At 38.7% G+C, this 19,543-nt stretch overlaps 1 protein-coding gene across 1 annotated transcript in view; it reads left to right on the forward strand.

Annotated features, from left to right (window-relative positions):
- The window catches only part of PIEZO2 (piezo type mechanosensitive ion channel component 2), a 309,019-nt gene that overhangs the window by 263,906 nt on the left and 25,570 nt on the right, over positions 1–19,543 (forward strand). The window contains exons 34-37 of the mRNA XM_071737144.1: positions 4,158–4,269; positions 5,515–5,580; positions 8,733–8,899; positions 12,267–12,442. Coding sequence (XP_071593245.1) covers positions 4,158–4,269; positions 5,515–5,580; positions 8,733–8,899; positions 12,267–12,442 — 521 coding nt within the window. The remainder of the gene's footprint in view (positions 1–4,157; positions 4,270–5,514; positions 5,581–8,732; positions 8,900–12,266; positions 12,443–19,543) is intronic.

Raw genomic sequence — 19,543 nt, forward strand, 5'->3', positions numbered from 1 at the left:
AAAAAAAAAAAAATTTAAAAAATTATTGATCCTACTGGACCAGAGATGCATATCATTGGGTCATAAAGAACTGAACACGAAATTATAAAAGGAAACCACATCAATTTGTCCCCTTTTTTTTAAGGAGAATATTAATTAATATGTTTGCACTTTAAGAGGCAGACTGTGTCGAAGGGAAAGGCTATTGTTAAGGGTACTGTTGTGTGTAAAAAGACAGCTGAAATTTCCTGACAGGGTTGGACTGTATAGACTGGTTAATGTTAGACAGTACCAGGTACTGAATTCACTGGCTGGAATGAAGAACTTGACTGAAGAGTCTAGTGAACTACTCATGCATATAGAGTTGCTACATTCATCACAGGATTAAAGTTATACCTGATGAAAAGTTTTCAGAAATTCCACAAAACTTTTCAAGGTCTGTAACTTTAAAAGTTTAAGCAATCAGGTTGCTTTTTCCAGATAATTTTTCCCATCCAGATGCAACTTCACATCACTGCAGAAGTGGGTTATAGGAAACCCATCTCAAACAAGAGCAAGAAACTCCCTCCATGCTCTTCTACTCCTTATCCCAATACCTTTCAAACAAATTTCTCCAGATAACCTCACTGAATTACAAGAAATATTTTACTTGATTCATTGATACAAAGTGCCATTAGTTTATATACTTATATCACATTACCACCAGATTACATTTGTTAAACTGCCTGCATAGTAATGACATAGACAGACTTTTTTCCTGATCTTAACAAGGGCAAAATAAATCTGGTCAAAAATAACATGATAAGTTTTATTTTCTACTCTTTACTCTGATTTCTATATAGTTTGCATTTAACTCACCACGGACTGTAAAAAGGGCTCATGAGTTTCTAGGTCATTTTTCTTTCTGGTTTTCATGCAGGTGTATTTTTTTTTTTTTTTACAAATGGTGAGAGCATTTTGTTCAGATGAACTAGTGCCGAGCACTGAGATTTTTTTAAAGAGTTCTAAACTGGAGGTCAGAAGCTAATAAAACTGTTTAATTTACTCTGGGTTTTGGGTGTTTTGTGCCTTTGGTCTTCATCTTAGTCCTGAAATTATTAATGTGAGGATGGAGGATCTGGTCTTTATTTAATAAGTCTGGCCAAATGTTCTTTATAGGTAGCCAGTTCTGCAATATGTGCAACATGAAGATATCGGATGGCTTTATGTAGGAGGGGATTTGCATAGAATAGAAAATTGGTTTTGTTTATGAAAATCTAGTTCATCATTTGCTCATCATATTTTATTCACTTTCCAACACTGTGCACATGGTCTTAATAAAAATGCTAGCAAAATGAATTTGTTTGTTGTAAGGCTTGAAAAAGAATTGCTGATTTTTCTTTTACAGTGAATTTCATGCAATAGTCACTTCGAGGCTTAACTTGGAGATTTTTTGGATATTTTGTTAGAGAATTAAGGCAGTTAAGAACCATCTCACTGAAATTTTATTGTGAACATCACAAATAATCTTTTTTCATAATGGAGCCTATGAGTGTAAATTCATTCTTCATAATCTAGATGCAATCATTCAGTAAATACTTTCATTAATATTTCCTTGTTTTCTACTAATTTATCTTGCTTTGTCCTTCCTTATAGAGAGCTATTGGGAAATTTGCTTCAGCCATTTTAGCCTTGCCAAAGTCTGTCATTAAACTACCCAAAACAATTCTTCAGTATTTAATCAAAGCAGGAAAGGTACTTAACATTTTGTGAGTGCTCATTATGTGACCCATCCCATAGTTCCTGATGTAATGCATGCCTCTGTCCTCTGCATTTTTCCTCTTACATGAATGCTTAAAAAAAAATGACAGCCAAAGATTCATTCCTAGCTAAATGTAATGCATTTCATACTTTTGGAGTGGCCAAGCTACAAAAAAAGTGGTCTATCTGTTTTTAAGTGCAGCCCCAGAGAGAAAATGCAGACCTGAGCTCTCCTTTTCTTTTGACACTGCTATACAGGATTGTCACATTCAGTTGCATGCATCTTATGGACACTGTGGTAATTGATCTCAGAAAGCTGGTAAAAAGGTTTGTAAAGCACACATTTTGCTCCAAGCCCTCTTTTATCTCTTTACTGTTCTGGCATTCATCTTCCTAAAAAAAGATCTGTGCATCTTCAAGGTTTTTTTCATCCTACTTTATTGCCTTTAACATTTCTTACCTATCAGCACTATTTTACAATCCACACATGTAACGTGATACTTGTAAGGAGTGATCATTACAGACTGAGTGTACCAGCTCAAAAGCCTAAAAGATACTGTATTTAAAGTTTGTCCAGTGGCAGAAATCTAAAGTAATTGAAGTGTATGTACCCTGTCAGCTAATAAAATATCCACTGCTTAACATTAGTAGTTGAACTAAATTTAGTAATTAAGTGCCTCCTCTTCATTCTAATCTTTTACCTTCTTCCAAGTCTCCCTTTTACTTCTAATTTCATTATGCACGTGATGCCTGTGGCTATCATACAGTTTCTCAGTTGAGTCTTCAGTAGAAGATGCTGACAGTTTCTGACTTACTGATATGAGTTCACTTTTAGTATCACCATTCCTCCAGATCACCTGTACAAGCAAACACCTGCTACAAAGCAAGGAGAAATGAGTGCCTCCAATCCCACATTTTTTAAAATGTGGTACTTGTTTTGAACAAGTCAGAAATACAAAAAGAAATGCACAGACCTTGAGAGATTTGGAAAATTACCTTCTTACCAAAATACCAACAGAATTTCCTCTCCATTGGTGTATACATTCACAAAAGTATTCCCAAGAGAGAACAAAGTATTTTTCCCTCTTAAATGCATTTCAAGTACTTTGACAGTTTTTAAAAAATGGCTTTTAATTTTCCAAAGCAATTTTTGTATGCAAATTTAAAAACAAAAAACAAACAAACAAAACAAATAGAAATGCTACCATGGTGTCCTATGAGAGGCAGTTCCAGCTTCCCTGAGATACACTTGTGTTGTTGTCATTGTCTGCATGTTTGTATTGTGAATTAATAGAACTGTTTTGTTACTGTGGTCTGTTTCACCCTCATGCCTGCATCTGTGTTCTTCCCTGTCTCTGTTAACAGCCTGTGATGCTTAGAAATAGAAGGTAACACAGTGCCAGATGAAGGTGATTATTATTTTTCAATGAAAACTATAAAAGGAAGAACATCTCTCCTAAAGAGCTGTGGAGAAGATACAGTTACTTTAGTTTCTGTTCTCATTTTATATCATATAGGAGAAAAATATATGAGTGTCACTGCTTTTTTTTTTTGAAACCTTCTCTCACAGCTCAATTACAATTAGTCAAAAAGTTACTTTGGGGTATTTTTTTACTTCCCTCACCATCTGTAGCATTTATAAATATCTGGGGCCAGTTCCATGCTTCATGTAGTCGTATAAGTCAACAGATTATTGACCTGCTCTGACCCCATAAAATCTCCTTGAAAAGTAATTGATTGGTAAGTATTACTGTCTTCAACTGGAAAACCAGTAGAAGAAGGGTTTATAAGTGATTTTTCTGAAATGCCAAGGGGAGCCATTGCCAAAATGATGGTGAAATTTGAGAAATTCCTCACTGCCTGGTTTGGGACTGTGCATAGATAGCAAATGTCTGTGTGTTCCACTGGGATTTGCAGAGGGGGAAATAATACCTAAAATATGAGAAATGTACAAGTATAAATACCTGTACTGAGATATGACCATATGTACAAGTATAAATACCTGAGATATGACCATATCCTTTGATGCTTTAGTTAGCTGATTGGGGCATTTTCCCTTAAAGTTTCCATTATTCTGTATCCTGCCTGTAAAATGATAAAGTAGAAATAAAGTATTAAATTGGGAGATTCAGGTGAAGTAGCCCATATGCAAAACAGGGCATTGATTCCCAAAGTTCAGAGCATGAATTTTTGTGGGTTCTCATGAAACTTGGTTCACCCACAAGTGTTTTCACATTTGGTTTTATCCTTACAAAAATAGCACATGAAAACTCAGCAGATTTGCTGGAGAGGTGTTTGATTTGGGAGTCCAAATATTTCCTTACCCCTGCAGATCTGAATGTGTTTACTCAAACTATATGGTCCCGCTTGTGGCCTATTCTATGGCTTAGTCTCAAAACATGAAAAACCTTGTAAATAAATGAGTATATTCCTTCCAGTTTGTTTATCAGGCCTGGATTACTGACCCCAAAACAGCACTACGACAGAGGCGCAAAGAGAAGAAAAGTTATGGCAAAGAGGAGAAGCGAAGGCGTAAAGGTTCTGGGGATGGTAGGTAGGCTTTGGCATTTAAAAAAAACCAAACAGTGTTGACTAGAATGCCTGTTGTTCCTCGTAGTGAAAGACAGGAACAACATCTGTTACCATCAGGTTACTATAGGCCTACAGAACAGCACACGACAGTTTCAAACCAACTTCATTTCAGCATGAAAGTCCCACTCAATGAATTTGAGTTTCTTGGGTCACACTCAGGAGTTGAACTTTAGAGGGCAAGTGTTTTCTCTTCTGGCCAGGAACTGGAAAAATGACTTGAAAATTTTGCATGTGACAGTCTTACGTTCTGTGTTGAAGAACTGTTTTGTGAGGAAACTCCTGCTGAAGAGCTGTAGTTTAAGTGGAGCTGTAAGAAAAATTCAATTCAATACATTTTGTGTATTGTTCCCTAAAAAAAACTTGAACTGACATATGAGGAGGAGTATCAAGAAGTGTTTTTCACTTTCCATGGTATGCTCAGTGAGGAATTCACAGGGAATTCGGCAGATAGCAAAGGAAAACATACAAATGTGAACAGTTTTTTACTGTTGCTGTGAAATTATTCATGCTTAAAGAAATCAATTTATAAATAGTTTGTATCTCTTCATCTTTTATCCCTTTTTAAGCCAGAAAAGTATATAGAAATTCGGAAGCATTTTTATCAGTATAGATGGGGAAGAGGGAGGTCCATTCAGGTCCGGTCATCTGGACTTTTCCTCCTTTTGGCATCTTCACCTGACAAAACTGGGGAACTTTATAGTTTGACTGCTGTCACTGAAGCTGCAGTTATTGGATATTAGATTGGAGTCATTTGTTCTTCAGCTTCCCCTGCAACTCTCTGCATCAGTCTTCTGCTACAGGCCTACAGCACAGCACACAACAGTTTCAAACCAACTTCATTTCAGCATGAAAGTCCCACTCAATGAATTTGAGTTTCTTGGGTCACACACAGGAGAAGCTCAGAGCACTAAGGGTGCAGAGCACTATGGGTTCAGGTTGCCTTTTGCAGAAGGTGAAGAAATGGGCTTGAGTATGAGCCAGTGGAAGGGGAGGCTGCTGAGACTGGAAATGGTGTGACTGAGAGATTGCCTGCATTTACTCCATCAGATGATCTTGCTCACCAGACAATCTAATTAGAAAATGCCACTGCAAATTAAAGAAGAGGGGGTAGTCTGTGACTGTAGGGTTTTCCAGCTTGAATGCCATTTACAGCCCCACTTCTTTAGGTGGAGCATTCACTGTTTCACTCTCTGTTTTCAATAGGTGGCACTGATGCTGACTGTGAAGACAGTGAAGAGGAACCTGTCAAGAAGAAATCTGATGGACCAGGTATGTAGACCAAGGCAGATACAATGCAGTTGTTACAATGCAACCACAGAACATCAGACACATCATTGCAGTGATCCCAGGCTTGTGCAAAAGCTGCCAAATCCATTCTAACCTGCCTAGTGAGAACTTCCTAACAAATTTTGGTTTTCCAGTTGCTTGTGTTACAAGTCCTGAGCGTAAGACCTTCTGCTCCTGGAGTATTAGCTGCCTCGCTCATTCTCTACATACATCAGTAAATACACCTGCAAGATCAGCCTTAATCTCTTGCTGTATATTTTACTTATAGACCAACTTACTAAGCTGTTCCCAGTCCTGATTGCGTACAGCCCTAAGTTAAAATCTTCATTGATTTTGAATGTCTGGAATGTTATTAATAGCAGAAAAACCTTGTGTTTTTTCCATGTGTTTTAGCAGGGCTAAGATAATGCTTCTGTGGGGTACTCACCCATTCAGCAAGGTGCAAATATCTCCTCTAAAAAATTGGAAATTTTCCTGATCTTACCCATTCTCATTCATAGTCAGATTTAAGGATAACAACAGAAGAAACAACAGAAGACAACAACTGCTGTCTGCACAACAGAAGAAATTACAGCAGTTTGGAAGATCTTGCCCATATTGCAAGTTTTCCTAGAAAGATGTGTAATGGATCATAATTTTAAGCTTGGCTCTTTGTTTCTAACTGAAGGCAGAAAACAGATTTTTCTCCTATTAAGACTTCATCATGGCTTACCTTGAGTGAGACTTTGTCTTCAAAAGCTATTTTTGTTTTCTGTTTAAAATTTGTTCCCACAGTTCTAGTTAGAATTTTATCCCTGAGTGAGCCACAGGAGAGAAGATGTTGCAAGGATGTAAGAGATGTCATTCCTTTTTCACAAGAACTGAGGTCTCAAATAAGCAAGTTGCATTTCTATAGAGCTTTTTGGTTTGGGTTTTTTTTGTTTTTTTTTTTTTTGGTGGGGTTCTGAGGACTTTTTTTTTTTTCTTACTTATTGGTGATGCCATTGCTTGTGTTAAAACACTGAAGTGAATCACTCAGACACATGTCCAGAGGAATACTGTTGATGCATCACAGGAGTTAGGGAGACAAAGGTTTATAATGAATTTATATTGGAAAAAGTCAAATTAAGGTGCTTTATGTTTTTGTTGGCCATTCCTAGGTAAAATTATTTAGAGAAGATGGATGGAAAAGTTAGGCAGTAATTTTATGAAGCACTAGTATCATTATTAACCTTGGATTCAATTCTCTCTCCCACTCTCAGGCAGAGACAAGGCTTCTCTGCATTTGACTCTAAGTTAGAATAACAGTCTCTGCAGAAAATAAATGCATCTTTCCCTTTTTGAAGATGTTAAGATGCAATCGATCCCCCCAAAAATTATTTTTAAAAAGTTTTGGAGGACAACAAAGCTGCCAGAAGAGCCACAGCATCATTAAAAATGTATACTAAATTGTCTCCATCCTAGAGAGAGAAATGACCTTTCAGATTACAGTGGAAATGTTTGGTAAAGCTCTGTGGTGAGACTATGGCATGCCAGTGGTGGGCAATGATAAAGATAATTCTAACCTGAAAGCTGTGATTCCTCTTAAGCCTGCAGCAGAAATTATATGATAATATAATATAATAATAATATGATAATTTATTACTAAATATATTATATGTGGTATATTTCTGTGTATGAGTGCTGCATTTTCTTTTAACTTATTCATAGTATTGTAGAATTCAAAGGAAATGAAAGATCCTTGAAGAAGAAAAAGCCTTATGTTTAATTTATGAAGGCAAGACTTCCTTAACTTCAAGATTTGCACATTGAAATGAAAGCGAATAAAATTTAAGCTGATAAATCATAAAATTTCTCAAATTCTAAACAAAATAGAAAATTCCTAGCAAAAAAAAAAAAAAAAAAAAAAAAAAGGCAAAATATTACTTAATTAATAATAGAACCAAGTGAAGAAGACTAAATGTTCTAATATTCAGAGATACTGGACCACTTTGATGGCATTTCTCAGGTTAATGGTACATACTGCAGCATCCACTTTGCAAGAACATGCCATTAATGTATTTTTTTTTCCTTAATTTCTCTCCACACAACTCTGCATACACTCTGCCTGCACACCCAGAGACGTGCATGTTCCTCTATAGGAAATGTTTTGCTTAATTCCATTTTCACCTTCGTATTATTTGTTAGGAGCAAGCGTTCACTCCACAAAGTTCAGATTGCCATCTTGTGGTACAGCTCAGAACTGAGGTCGTTGAGAGCATCGTGCTTTAGCACATAGATTGGTCCCTTAGTATCTGGTTCAGACTACTCGTCCCTGCAGGGCAGATTATTGACAGAGAAATGCAGTTGCTCATGCTGAAGGAGCTAGTGAAATGAGAGATTAACCTGAGACAGATGTGTTGAGGAAAAAAAAGCTCCTGTTGTTGGTATAAACCCAGAAACCTTACTCATGGGAGATGGTACTGCTTTGGCAAAATGGTGCAAGAGTAATGTTTTATGAATTATTTATATGATTTCTGCTAGTTGGGGTGGCTGATCTGAGGCAGCCTATTAAAAAAAATAGTCTTTTAAAACAGGAAATGCAAAGAGGTGTGTTTTGGTGGCTGGAAAACTGGGAGAGATTCACAGACTGTTTGGATAGGTGAGATTTTTTAATTTAGCTAAGCAATGCTTAAGCACAAAAGGCAAACTCTGTGCAGAGAGAAGCAAATACAAGTAAACAGGCAGGTGCAAACACAAGTAAACAGGCAGGTAAGTGGCTCAGCTCAAGACACTGTATGAGCAGCTGCTGAGATTACAGGAGATGCTCAATAGCTCTCAGGAGATGCCCGAATCTTAAGGTTCCATTTTTCAGACCTGTGCATGAAGTATTTCTCTAGAATCAGGGACCGAATATATGGCTCGCAATGGTAGGACAAGGGAGTTATGAGGTGGAAAAGGGATTCCAGATGATAAGCCCAGACATACAGGCAGGAAAATGGCCCAGACAGCCAAAAGGCCTCCAGCCATCTTCTGAGATTCCTCACTATGACGAGGTCTTGCAGCCTGGATTATTAATATTGGACAAGAAAGGAAAATTTAGTCTAAGTCCAAGCAGAAATACAGTTAAAGATATTTGCATTCTTTAACTCTCTGTTGCTTTTCCTCTCCCTTAGATAACATCATCAAGAGGATATTTAATATATTGAAGTTCACTTGGGTCCTTTTTCTGGCAACACTAGACAGTTTCACAGCTTGGCTTAATTCCATCTCGAGAGAACACATCGATATCTCCACTGTGCTACGAATCGAACGCTGCATGCTGACCAGGGAGATTAAGAAGGTAACACATTTGGTCCTTTTTGTCTGCTAATGGGATTTCCAGCTCAGGGAAAAATAAAAGCTTGTCTTTTCAGATTGCTGTGTTAAGGAGAAAAAAAATAAAAATTTCACTTAAACGTGCAGCTTGAAAATAGGTCTAGACTATTTTACTGCTTGCTATTTTATAAATACATAAATAATATATTATTTGATTTTATTATCTGGACAAAAAGCAAATTACTGGAAAAAATAAGTCTTTGAAAGGTTAATCTAAGGATTTGGCTGAAACACTCCTGCGATAAAGTATGGTCTTGATGAAACAGTATTCAAGTAGAGAGGAGAAGGTCTGGCATTTTAAATTGCTCAAATATTACCTCAGTCTTCATATTTCAGTCTTTTTGTAGTCCACCTAACCTTGGAAATTACTGAAACACAGAGGCATAATTATTATTCACTTGCAATGAAGATATGTTGTCCTCCACAAACAACTTCTAGATTAGTAAAACCCATTATTATCAAAGATTATATTGTATAACTAGAAATGTATCTGGATATCCAGAATTCAAGTAGGTGATACATGAAGTTGGATAAAGCTCCCATTTTTGAGAGAAGATATTTTTACGTATCTCACTTGCTACCCAACTATTTTGGGAAACTTGGCTTAGAAGCCTTATCTTTGTTTCTTATCTTTGTGCTCTTTTAAAAAACTGCAAACTGTCCCAGAGATGAGTAAGTCAAAAAGGTCAACAGTACATTAGTAGTATTGACCTTAATAATTCCCATATTGCTTGGCCACTATCAACATCTGCTGGAACAATAAGCAGCTGCCCATGACCCCAACAGGTTGGGAGAATTGGGTTTTCCTGCTCAGAGAGGGTCATGGCCAGGAGACACTGAGCATGAAGAGAGGGCTGCTTCAGTGTTAGTGTTTAGTTAGTGTTATTTTCCCTGAAGTGTCCACTAGTAAGCATATCATCAACAGTAATAATAATTACAACAGTAATAATAATATCAAATAAAAAAATTAAAAAGAAGAAAGGAAAACAAAATGAAACAAAACAAAAAAAACAACCAAGAGCAAAAGAAAGATGGCACGTTCAGAGTAAATCTTTCTTTGGAATATTTGACAATGAATGGTGTAGGGCACCCTAAATGAGAAACTCCATCTGGATCATTATGTTTAATATTAGCAGGGAATCTATATTCTTGGAGTTTTCCTAGTCCCTTTTTAACGTATTTTTATGCTGGCTTTTCAATCCTAAATCTTCAGGTCCTAGGGGCCCTTCAAAGAATTTCCCCTAAGTCAATAGCTTCAAACTTCAGGGTTTTTTTCTAGTTTCTTCCCCTTGCCTGTGAAATACTGGTAGCCATGAACACCAGAATCATCAGCAGGTGTCTGTAGTAGCCCCAGGCCTTTCATTGCTGGCTGAGGGAGGAGCCTCTGGTTACAACCATAGCGGTGACATTTTTCTCTGACTGATGGGGAGTCAGGGGACAATTATCCTGATGAAGATCCTTTGGTCTCTCAGGAACAGCAGAACCTGAAATTGAGTTCTCCTTCACTTGTGGGGAACTGCTGTTATAGATCTGGTGCTTTATCTCAGGCCTTAAGTCAAGCAAGAGTGTAGCATGAGCCATAATTTCAAAGGCAAGATGTCATAATGGCACTAACACTTGATACTGCAGAAGCAATGCAGTTTGCATACAGAAAAAAAAACCAAACAAAAAGCCAAAACCTACCCTAATTCAAAACCTGGGTATCAGGTTTTCTTCTTAAGATATTTTTTAAACAAAATTTCAATTTTTAAAAATTTTACATTTGAGATAGTGTGGAGAGCCAGAGTTGAAATCCTAGTAACTAATAATATTAGCAAAGGAAATAAAGGCTGTATTTTAAAGTACTTGTATTATTTTAGCTGGAAAAAGTCTTTGCTTAAGGTTTCATTAAAACTGAGAAAAATGACCATACAGGAATAGCAATCTTGTCTCTCAGTGTGTCTTCTGAAGTCAAAGCAACTACTAGTGAATTGATTTGGATGTATTTCTGCCTAAGAACAGGCTATAAAATTCTCAGTTTTATTCTTATGACAAGGCTTGAGAATTCTGATTGTAGTATCACTGCCAGAAAGACTTGATTCTGTGCCCAGATCTGGGCTTACAGTTAATAAAACCATCTTTTCATGAAGTTACTTGACCTTGAAGTCACAGAGAAAGATTAAAGGTCTCCCGTTTATTTTTCATGGGTTTCCAACTGTAGCCATACTTTATGAATAAATTATTATTTTGGGACAATAATGAAAATCATCAATCACAAATACAAGCTAAGTGGAGAATGGATTGAGAACTAAGCCTGAGAGGTATTGGTTGATGAGAAGCTTAACATGAGCTGGCAATGTACTTGCAGCCCAGAAAGCCAACTGCACCCTGGGCTGCATCAAAAGAAGCACGGCCAGCAAGCTAAGGGAGGTGATTCTCCCCTCTACTCCACTTTTTTGGGATCCCATCTGAAGTACTGTGTCCAGTTCTGCTACCCCCAACACATGAAGAACATGGAGCTGATGGAGCAAGTCCAGAGGAAGGCCATGAAATTGATCAGAGAGCTGGAGCACCTCTCCTATGAAGACAGACTGAGAGAGTTGGGGTTTTCCAGCCTGGAGAAGAGAAAGCTCCAGGGGACACCTCATAGCAGCCTTCTAGGACTTGAAGGGGCTACAGGAAACCTGGGGAGGGACTTTTTATAAGGTCAGGTAATGACAGCACAAGGGTGAATGGCTTTAAACTGGAAGAGTGTAAATTTAGGCTACACATTAGGAAGAAATCCTTTACTATGAGGGTGGTGAGACACTGGCACAGGTTGCCCAGGGAAGTTGTGGATTCCCCCTCCCTGGAAGTGTTCAAGGCCAGGTTGGATGGGACTTTGAGCAACCTGGCCTAGTGGGAGATGTCACTGCCTATTACAGGAGGGGTTAAACCTAGATGTTCCAACTCAAACCATTCCATGATTCTGTGATCTACATCAGTTTGTATGTGACTGTTTCTTTTGTTTCTGTTTTTTTGCTGTTACTACTGACCACTAAGTTTGATTGTTCTTACAAACCAGTGATATCTCAAAAGTTGCTGGATTACAGGTTCTGTGACGGTCCCAGCCCACGTCATTTTCTTGCTGAATGATCTGTAGTTCCCCCAGCAAAGTTTTGTTCACTACTTCTATCAGGAAAACACTTGCATTGCTTCAGTTTTGCTTGAAAACCTAACACTTCATGCTGTGGTAATTTAAGTTAGAATATGTTTGGACAGTCCTTAATCTGTTTCTTGCCAAATGACAGAAGATACCAGTTCCTCAAGGAATACACCTTCCCTCTGCCATATATCTGTGCTCTCTTCCACAGGGAAATGTGCCAACACGGGAGAGCATCCATATGTATTACCAGAACCACATGATGAAACTTTCCAAGGAGTCAGGACTGGACTCAATTGATAAAAATCCTGGTCAAGCCTCTGATTTACAAGCATCTGAAAGAATGGATAGTTTAGATTCAGCAGCTTCCCGTGACAGTATCTCCAGGTATTGATTTAAGTTTAATTTGTGAAAGATAGAGGGATCATGCAGTAGACATGATTTTAGATACTGTCTAGTTAATTACAAATTTTCTAATCAATGTTGAATCTTCTCTTTGATTTTTCCATGCCATTTTAATAGTGAAAATTGCTATATATTGCTTTATAGTAGTAGACTCTCTGGTTGGCCTAACTCCATTTCCACTGCATGACTACCTCACTGCTTTCTGTTTCCCCTAGAATTAGGAGTCATTGACAGGGATTCTGATCTTGTAAAAAGTAATTTAAAATAAGACCATGCTGAGGATGCTAATGGGGTAGTGTGTTGCAAATTCAGGCATGGAGTTGGGGAACCATCATTCACTGTGAATACTTTGTCTTTGTAAAATAAATAGTTGCCCACAAATCAAAAAAGGCTTTACACTGAGAGAGAGTCTGGATTTGAGAGAACAAAATTCCCTTCTGGTACATACAGGGCAAATATCATCTGAGGAGCCTGGCTTCCTAACTGCTATGATTACAGTCCATCAGAGCTCCACAGCTTGTGTAGTTCAAATAACCATATGAGTTCAGGAAAACCACCTTCCTCCTTTTCTGCAGCTGGATGCCATCGAGCCCCTTGCCAACACTACTGTACACTCCTGCTGCTCCATGCCCACAGAGGCACACACATTCACTTCCTTCTCTTCCAGAGCCTGCCTGTTCCCAGCGTGTCCCTGAATTTTAAGAAATTGTCTGTCCAACCTGAGAGGGAGAAGGGAGGGCTTGAGAAAGCCAGCTGTTTTATAATCCAGTGCATTCTGCTGTCTCCTGTTCTCTGTGTTTGATACTCCCAGCAACCGTGGTAGCTTCTGTGTATAGTCAATTCTGCACAGCTTTTACTAATGACATATGGGTAGATGTCAGCAGACTGAAAATAATGAGGGCTTGTCTTCCTTTCTGTTGTTTTGAAAAGCAAGTGGAAGAGTGCCTGTGAGTACTATGCTTCAACAAAACATTCACATATTACTCCCCAGGGCGAGCACCGGCCTTTGAAAGGTTCACTCCAGTAAAAATACCAAATCTGAGCAAATCTTTCTTGATGGCTCGCTACCCAGCTAAGCAACACCTTTGTGTTTTGTCTCAAAGCTTTACAAGACTCAGACGATGTGAGAAAAATGTAAAGCCAAATACTTTTGCCAGCTCACTTGGAGCCACTTGGGTATATGCAGGGCAGAATTTAACTCTGCAAAGTTCAGTCTCACATAAAGAAAACCAGTCATATCAGTACTATTTTTGTTAAATAATTTTTCATCATACTGTTTACTATAGATAGAAGAAGTTACCATTACCATACAGCCATGGTAACAAGAACTTTAATTAATGCAAACGGAAGCCAATGCCAAAAATAATTATAAAAAAGAAAGCCAGATCATGTGATTTTCATATGTAAATTCTGCCTCTGTGGTAGGATCCAGTCTTTAGCTCTGCTTGTCTTTTGTTTCAGAATATCCACCAGTTTGTTACCCTGCATGGAGCATACTTACACATTTAAAATCTCTTTTCCAGACAGATGATTTCTTTGGAACTGCTTTGCAACAAAAAAGTTACATCTTTCACACGTGTTACTGTCATTACCCTTCCTTTAGAAGACGTATCAAGCAAGGAATGTCAAAGGCAGTATTCTAGCTGATTTCTCTAATCTCAAATTCTCTTTCTGGTAACAAACAATGAAATATTCTTGCACCAAGAGTATTTACAAATTGTACACATCTGCTGTAATAATGCTGGCTTGTAATTAGAGGAAGCAAAAATGAGTCTGTTGATGGAATGATAATGCCATCTGTTTATCAGGGCACCCTTGCATGCCTCTTCCTCAGATTAAAAAACAGCTTTTCAGAAATGTTAGATGTTTTAAACTTCCTGTAAGTTTATGGAGTGATTTATTTTATTTATTTGCCCAAAAAAGAGAAGATGACATTTTACATTTCAAAGTCACGATTTCCAGTAAATGTGAAAGCAAATAAGTAAGGCATCACAGACCTAGGATTACAATGGAAAACTGTTGGGAAAGAGCAGAGGGTTTCTTACCAGAATTCTGGTCATGCTGCTTTGGGTGCCCTACACATAATTCTGTAGTGGACATGAGATCTCTGAGGAAGATGGACATGTCTGGATGTACACTGGGCTTCAGAAGCACAGAAGATATTCCATTATAAGAGTACATATTCCTTAATACTCAGGACAGGAATTATTGTAGGAATCTGCTCAGTGTTCTTAATACTGGATTTCCAGAGAGAGCCATCCTACTGATCAGTGGCAGGAACTATAAATTTCTTGTAAATTTCAGGGTTGACCCTCTAAGTCACACCCAGGGATGTTGTTCTTTCCCTAGACAGAGCTCTAGAATTAGTTTTGCAGAATTTCTGGGATTTTCTATTTTATTAGGCCAGTCTTTTATTCTCCATAATTTTTCTATACAGTAGCTAGAGGTGTAATAAGGTATTTATAATGTAATTGCTTAGTTTCCCTTTGAGCACTGCCAGAAGGTATTTGAAGCTGCTGTAGTAAAGCTTTTGCTGCTATTTGTTTCCATTTGACTAATGAGCTGTTTACTGGGTTAAACAGCTTGTGAATTTCAATAACATTGTTGGGAACTTACAAAAAACATTTGGCTGCTTCTGTGGGACTTTGCCTATGATTATGGAATAGCAACTAGACACAGGTCCCAGGTTAGATTTCAGGATATCCAAGGTTTTGCTTCCCATTAAGTTTGTATTAATTTTTGTCCACCATAAATAACATATATTCAGGTCCTGACTCCACCTGTACGTAGGCTTTTATAGGAGATGCAGGTGGGAGCCCCTGACCCTCAGTTAACAGTGAACATACAAGTGCAGTCAAGGTGTTTATGGCCACTATTTTTCATCTATGTCTCCCTCACCAGGTAGGAGAACAGGGCTTGAGGTGGACAGCACTGGAAAAATAACATTTGCCTTGGGAGGCAAGAGAAAGGATGAAAGGAGAGTCCAATTTGGGGGCTGGATCTGGCTCTGGCTCTGATTTAGGAGCATGAATTATAGGAAATGTCTGGCATCTTTGCTTGTAAATGTAGGGAGTGAAGTAGTTCATAAAGGTAATGCTAGTCAGATACTAGCTGATGGACAGAAAAAACAAAACCAACCAACCAAACAAAAAAGCAAATAAACAAACAAACAAGCACAAAACCAAAACCAAACAATTAAACAAACAAAAGAAAAAAAAACCAAACAGAAACATTCATAAGCTACCCCTTAAACTAATGAACTGTCTGGAGGGTAAATTTGTTTAGCAAAAAGGAACTCATAAAGTAGTAAATTTCCCGCTCACAGAGGATAAAAACATCTCTGCTATATATATCTCCATTTGAAATGGATACCCTATCAACTTTACATAAAATGCTTGAATGCAGGCTTTTAATGAATATCCAATTTAAAATACCTAGTCCTTCAATGATTTGAAGAAGCTAATGCTTTTCAAGGTCTCCAAGGACAAATTTGAGCAGTCACTCAGGAAGATATCCTTGGATTAAATTTATATGATAGGTCAATGACTGAGTCAACATCAGCTTTGGCAAGTGTCTCTGCTTTATTGGTGTTCTCATTTCCTTCCTGTTCAGAAGCATGTTATTAAAGTACATACAGAATATACAGACTGCTCTACAAGTGTCATCTCATAGACATCTCTTGACATTCAATGACACAGAGCAGCTGCCCATTCAATAATTCTTCTGATGATTCATCCTTCATTTAGTACCTCCTGAAACCAAATTATTGCAGGGACTCTGTCTGGTCAAATGTTTTTATCTACTGAGATTAATAGGTGTTTTTCCTTTGATTATTCTGACCTAGGTCAGAATTTAGATGTTTTGGAGGGCAGCTGGCATATATTTCTTCCATTGAAAATACATGAACGGGCACGTTCTTCAATTTCAACAGCTGCTCTGCTTAAGGCCTTTGGAGGGCTCCCTTTAAACCACATCTGCATTTAAAATGCTTCAACACCTTAATAAGAGGTGTTGCTCTGAAAGCAAACTTAGCCTTGAGAGGTGAAATAACGTGTGGATAATGTAGCATGCTGAAAAGTAATCTGCAAAACAGATGGTTGGTCTACTTGCTGCCACCCTCTCCCTATATTTTAGCACCAAACCCTCACTGATAGTACAACAGCCTGGCTGGCCGCAACAACCCCATGGGGAGCTCCAGGCTGGGGACAGAGTGGATGAGAACAGCCAGACAGAGAGGGACCTGGGAGTCTGGATTGACAGGAAGCTGAACATGAGCCAGCAGTGTGCCCAGGTAGCCAAGAAGGCCAATGGCATCCTGGCCTGTATCAGGAACAGCGTGGCCAGCAGCTCTAGGGAAGGGATTCTGCCCCTGTACTCAGCGCTGGTGAGGCCACACCTCGAGTTCTGTGTCCAGTTCTGGGCCCTGCAGTTCAGGAAGGAGATTGAGGTCCTGGAGCAGGTCCAAAGGAGGGCAACCAGGCTGGTGAAGGGACTCCAGCACAGATCCTACGAGGAGAGGCTGAGGGAGCTGGGGCTGTTCAGCCTGGAGAAGAGGAGGCTCAGAGGAGACCTCATCACTCTCTACAACTCCCTGAAAGGAGGGGGTAGCCAGGGGGGGTTGGTCTCTTTTCCCAGGCAACTCTCAGCAAGACAAGAGGGCACGGTCTCAAGTTGTGCCGGGGGAGGTTTAGGTTGGACATTAGAAAGAATTTCTTTACTGAGAGGGTGATCAGACACTGGAATGGGCTGCCCCGGGAAGTGGTGGATTCTCCATCCCTGGAGATAATTAAAAAGAGACTGGATGTGGCACTCAGTGCCATGGTCTGGTAACTGCAGTGGTAGTGGATCAAGGGTTGGACTTGATGATCTCTGAGGGCCCTTCCAACCCAGCTGATTCTATGATTCTGCAGAAAGGAAGGCCTTTCCTCATAGCCCCCTGGAGCCAGTAACACGGAGCTCTGACTGGTTTCCTTGCTGTTGAATCAAGCCTCTAGGGTGGACCTCCTGTTTCTGTAGGAATCAGTACTTGCAGCTTCATCAAACCATGTATCATGCAGACTGTTTTCTTCAGGTTTTGTCTTGGAGGATGCTTTTTGTGCCTTTGTGCACACACAGACATAATGAAGTGGTTTGTAAAGAGTCCTAGGTCTAATGAACTGGCAGGACAGAGATGGCCCTGCCATTGATACTGTTTTTAAAGGAAGAATTTAATTTCACAGTACCTTTGGTATCTTTGTGATACTTTTCTTTGATTCAAAGACAAAAGTATGCTTTTCGCCTCAGCTTATTCTGTCAAAAAAGACCATCAGAGAGTGTAGGACTAAGAATAAATGCTACTTTGCACCATGTGTTTTGCTGTTTTCTTTCCCATTCTCCTTAAGGTAATAAATGCAAAACTATAACTTCATGACAGTGGATTTTTTTTCCTCACTTCAAGCTAGCAAGACCAAAGTAACATGGAAAATGCCATTGCAGTTCCCTTCTGACCTCTTCCTCAATTCTCTGTGCCCCTGGACAAAAGGGGAAGCCAATTCCCTGCTTCTGTTGCTCAGGTGTAACACAGGTAGATTCAGAAGAAGAAAAGTAGAGTGTAAATCCTGTGCTTTGGGGTACTTTCTTTTCTTGTTCTATCTGAGAGACTCACGACAGCCACTTCATGTGTTAAAAGACCTGGTCCATGGATTTGTTTCATAGACATCTGTGTTTTTAAAATTTTTTTACAGGAGAAATAGATCTTTTGCCTACCATATGTCATTAATGTATTTGCTTCTTCCTGTTGCTATATGTTTGTATTTAATTATGTACTGTCTTTCTCATAACTCATCCAGTTCTTTTTTTCTCCAGTAACACATAAATGCTCAATGTATGGTCTATGTCTCTGGTGTCCTGTTCTATTTGATAAGCGAAAGGAGATAAGGGTATCTGTTCTTTTATTCAAGATGCTCATGTTACCAATTTTGAAATAGGTTTTGAGCTGTGATTGAAATAAATGAAATCTTCTGGAAGGAATCATCAGAGCTTTTGACTAAATATCAAAATAAAAGCCATCCCATGCAGAGCAGGTTATATTTGGCACACATCTACTGGCTAAGTAACATATCCGATTTGGCTCTTTGGTTTGGAAAGAGGATTAGCCAGTGTCTGACAGCTGTTTTTCTATTTGTGGAATATGAGCTTATCCAGTTTTAAGGACTCTTTTAGGAAATTGGCTTGTACCTGCATGAAAAGGTTGAGCACAGTATACCATTAATAAAACAGAATTAGTACAGAGACACTTGTCTGGAATTTGTCAATTTCAGAGGGAAAACGAAGAAAATAAAATCACTTCACAAGTGAAAGTTGGTGGCTCTGAAAAACATGTAGAGCATTGTATTGGTTTCCACTAATATACCATTAATAAAAAAGAATTAGTACAGAGGAGGTCACTTCCCCAGACACTTGTCTGGAATTTGTAAATTTCAGAGGGAAAACGAAGAAAATAAAATCACTTCACAAGTGAAAGTTGGTGGCTCTGAAAAACATGTAGAGCATTGTGCTGGTTTCTTGTCTTTGAATAGCGAATAGATGGGTTTTAGCCTGATGTGGGCCCTATATGAATATAAACATGAGCAATCTGTACATAGAAATGTGTTTACACGGTGACTCTGAACAAATCCTTATCTTCTCTCCGAACCTGTTTTCTCTGTGTCAGTGTTTTCCTGCATGGCGAGCATATTTGTTGACTGAACCATGTGTGTAGTAACATTATTGTATTTAACACTGTCTTTGTAACTGTTTGCGCTGCTAGCTGCTACACTGAAGCAACCATGCTGTTCTCAAGGCAGTCAACCCTTGATGATTTAGATGGACCAGACACTGTTCCTAAAACAAGTGAGCGCGCCCGACCTAGGCTCCGTAAAATGCAGAGCATGGATATGTCCTCCTCATCAGCTGACAGTGGCAGTATAGTGTCCAGGTGCTTACCTCATGCATGCTTTGTTCACTCATTTACCCAAACCATGATACTTACTGCAGTGTGTGTAAATTATTTGCCTTGGCAGATACGTGGTGTACAGAGTGGTTTGCATGGGTAATGGAAGCTTT

Source organism: Heliangelus exortis, chromosome 2 (assembly GCF_036169615.1).
Source record: "Heliangelus exortis chromosome 2, bHelExo1.hap1, whole genome shotgun sequence".
NCBI classification, from domain to species: Eukaryota; Metazoa; Chordata; class Aves; order Apodiformes; family Trochilidae; genus Heliangelus; species Heliangelus exortis.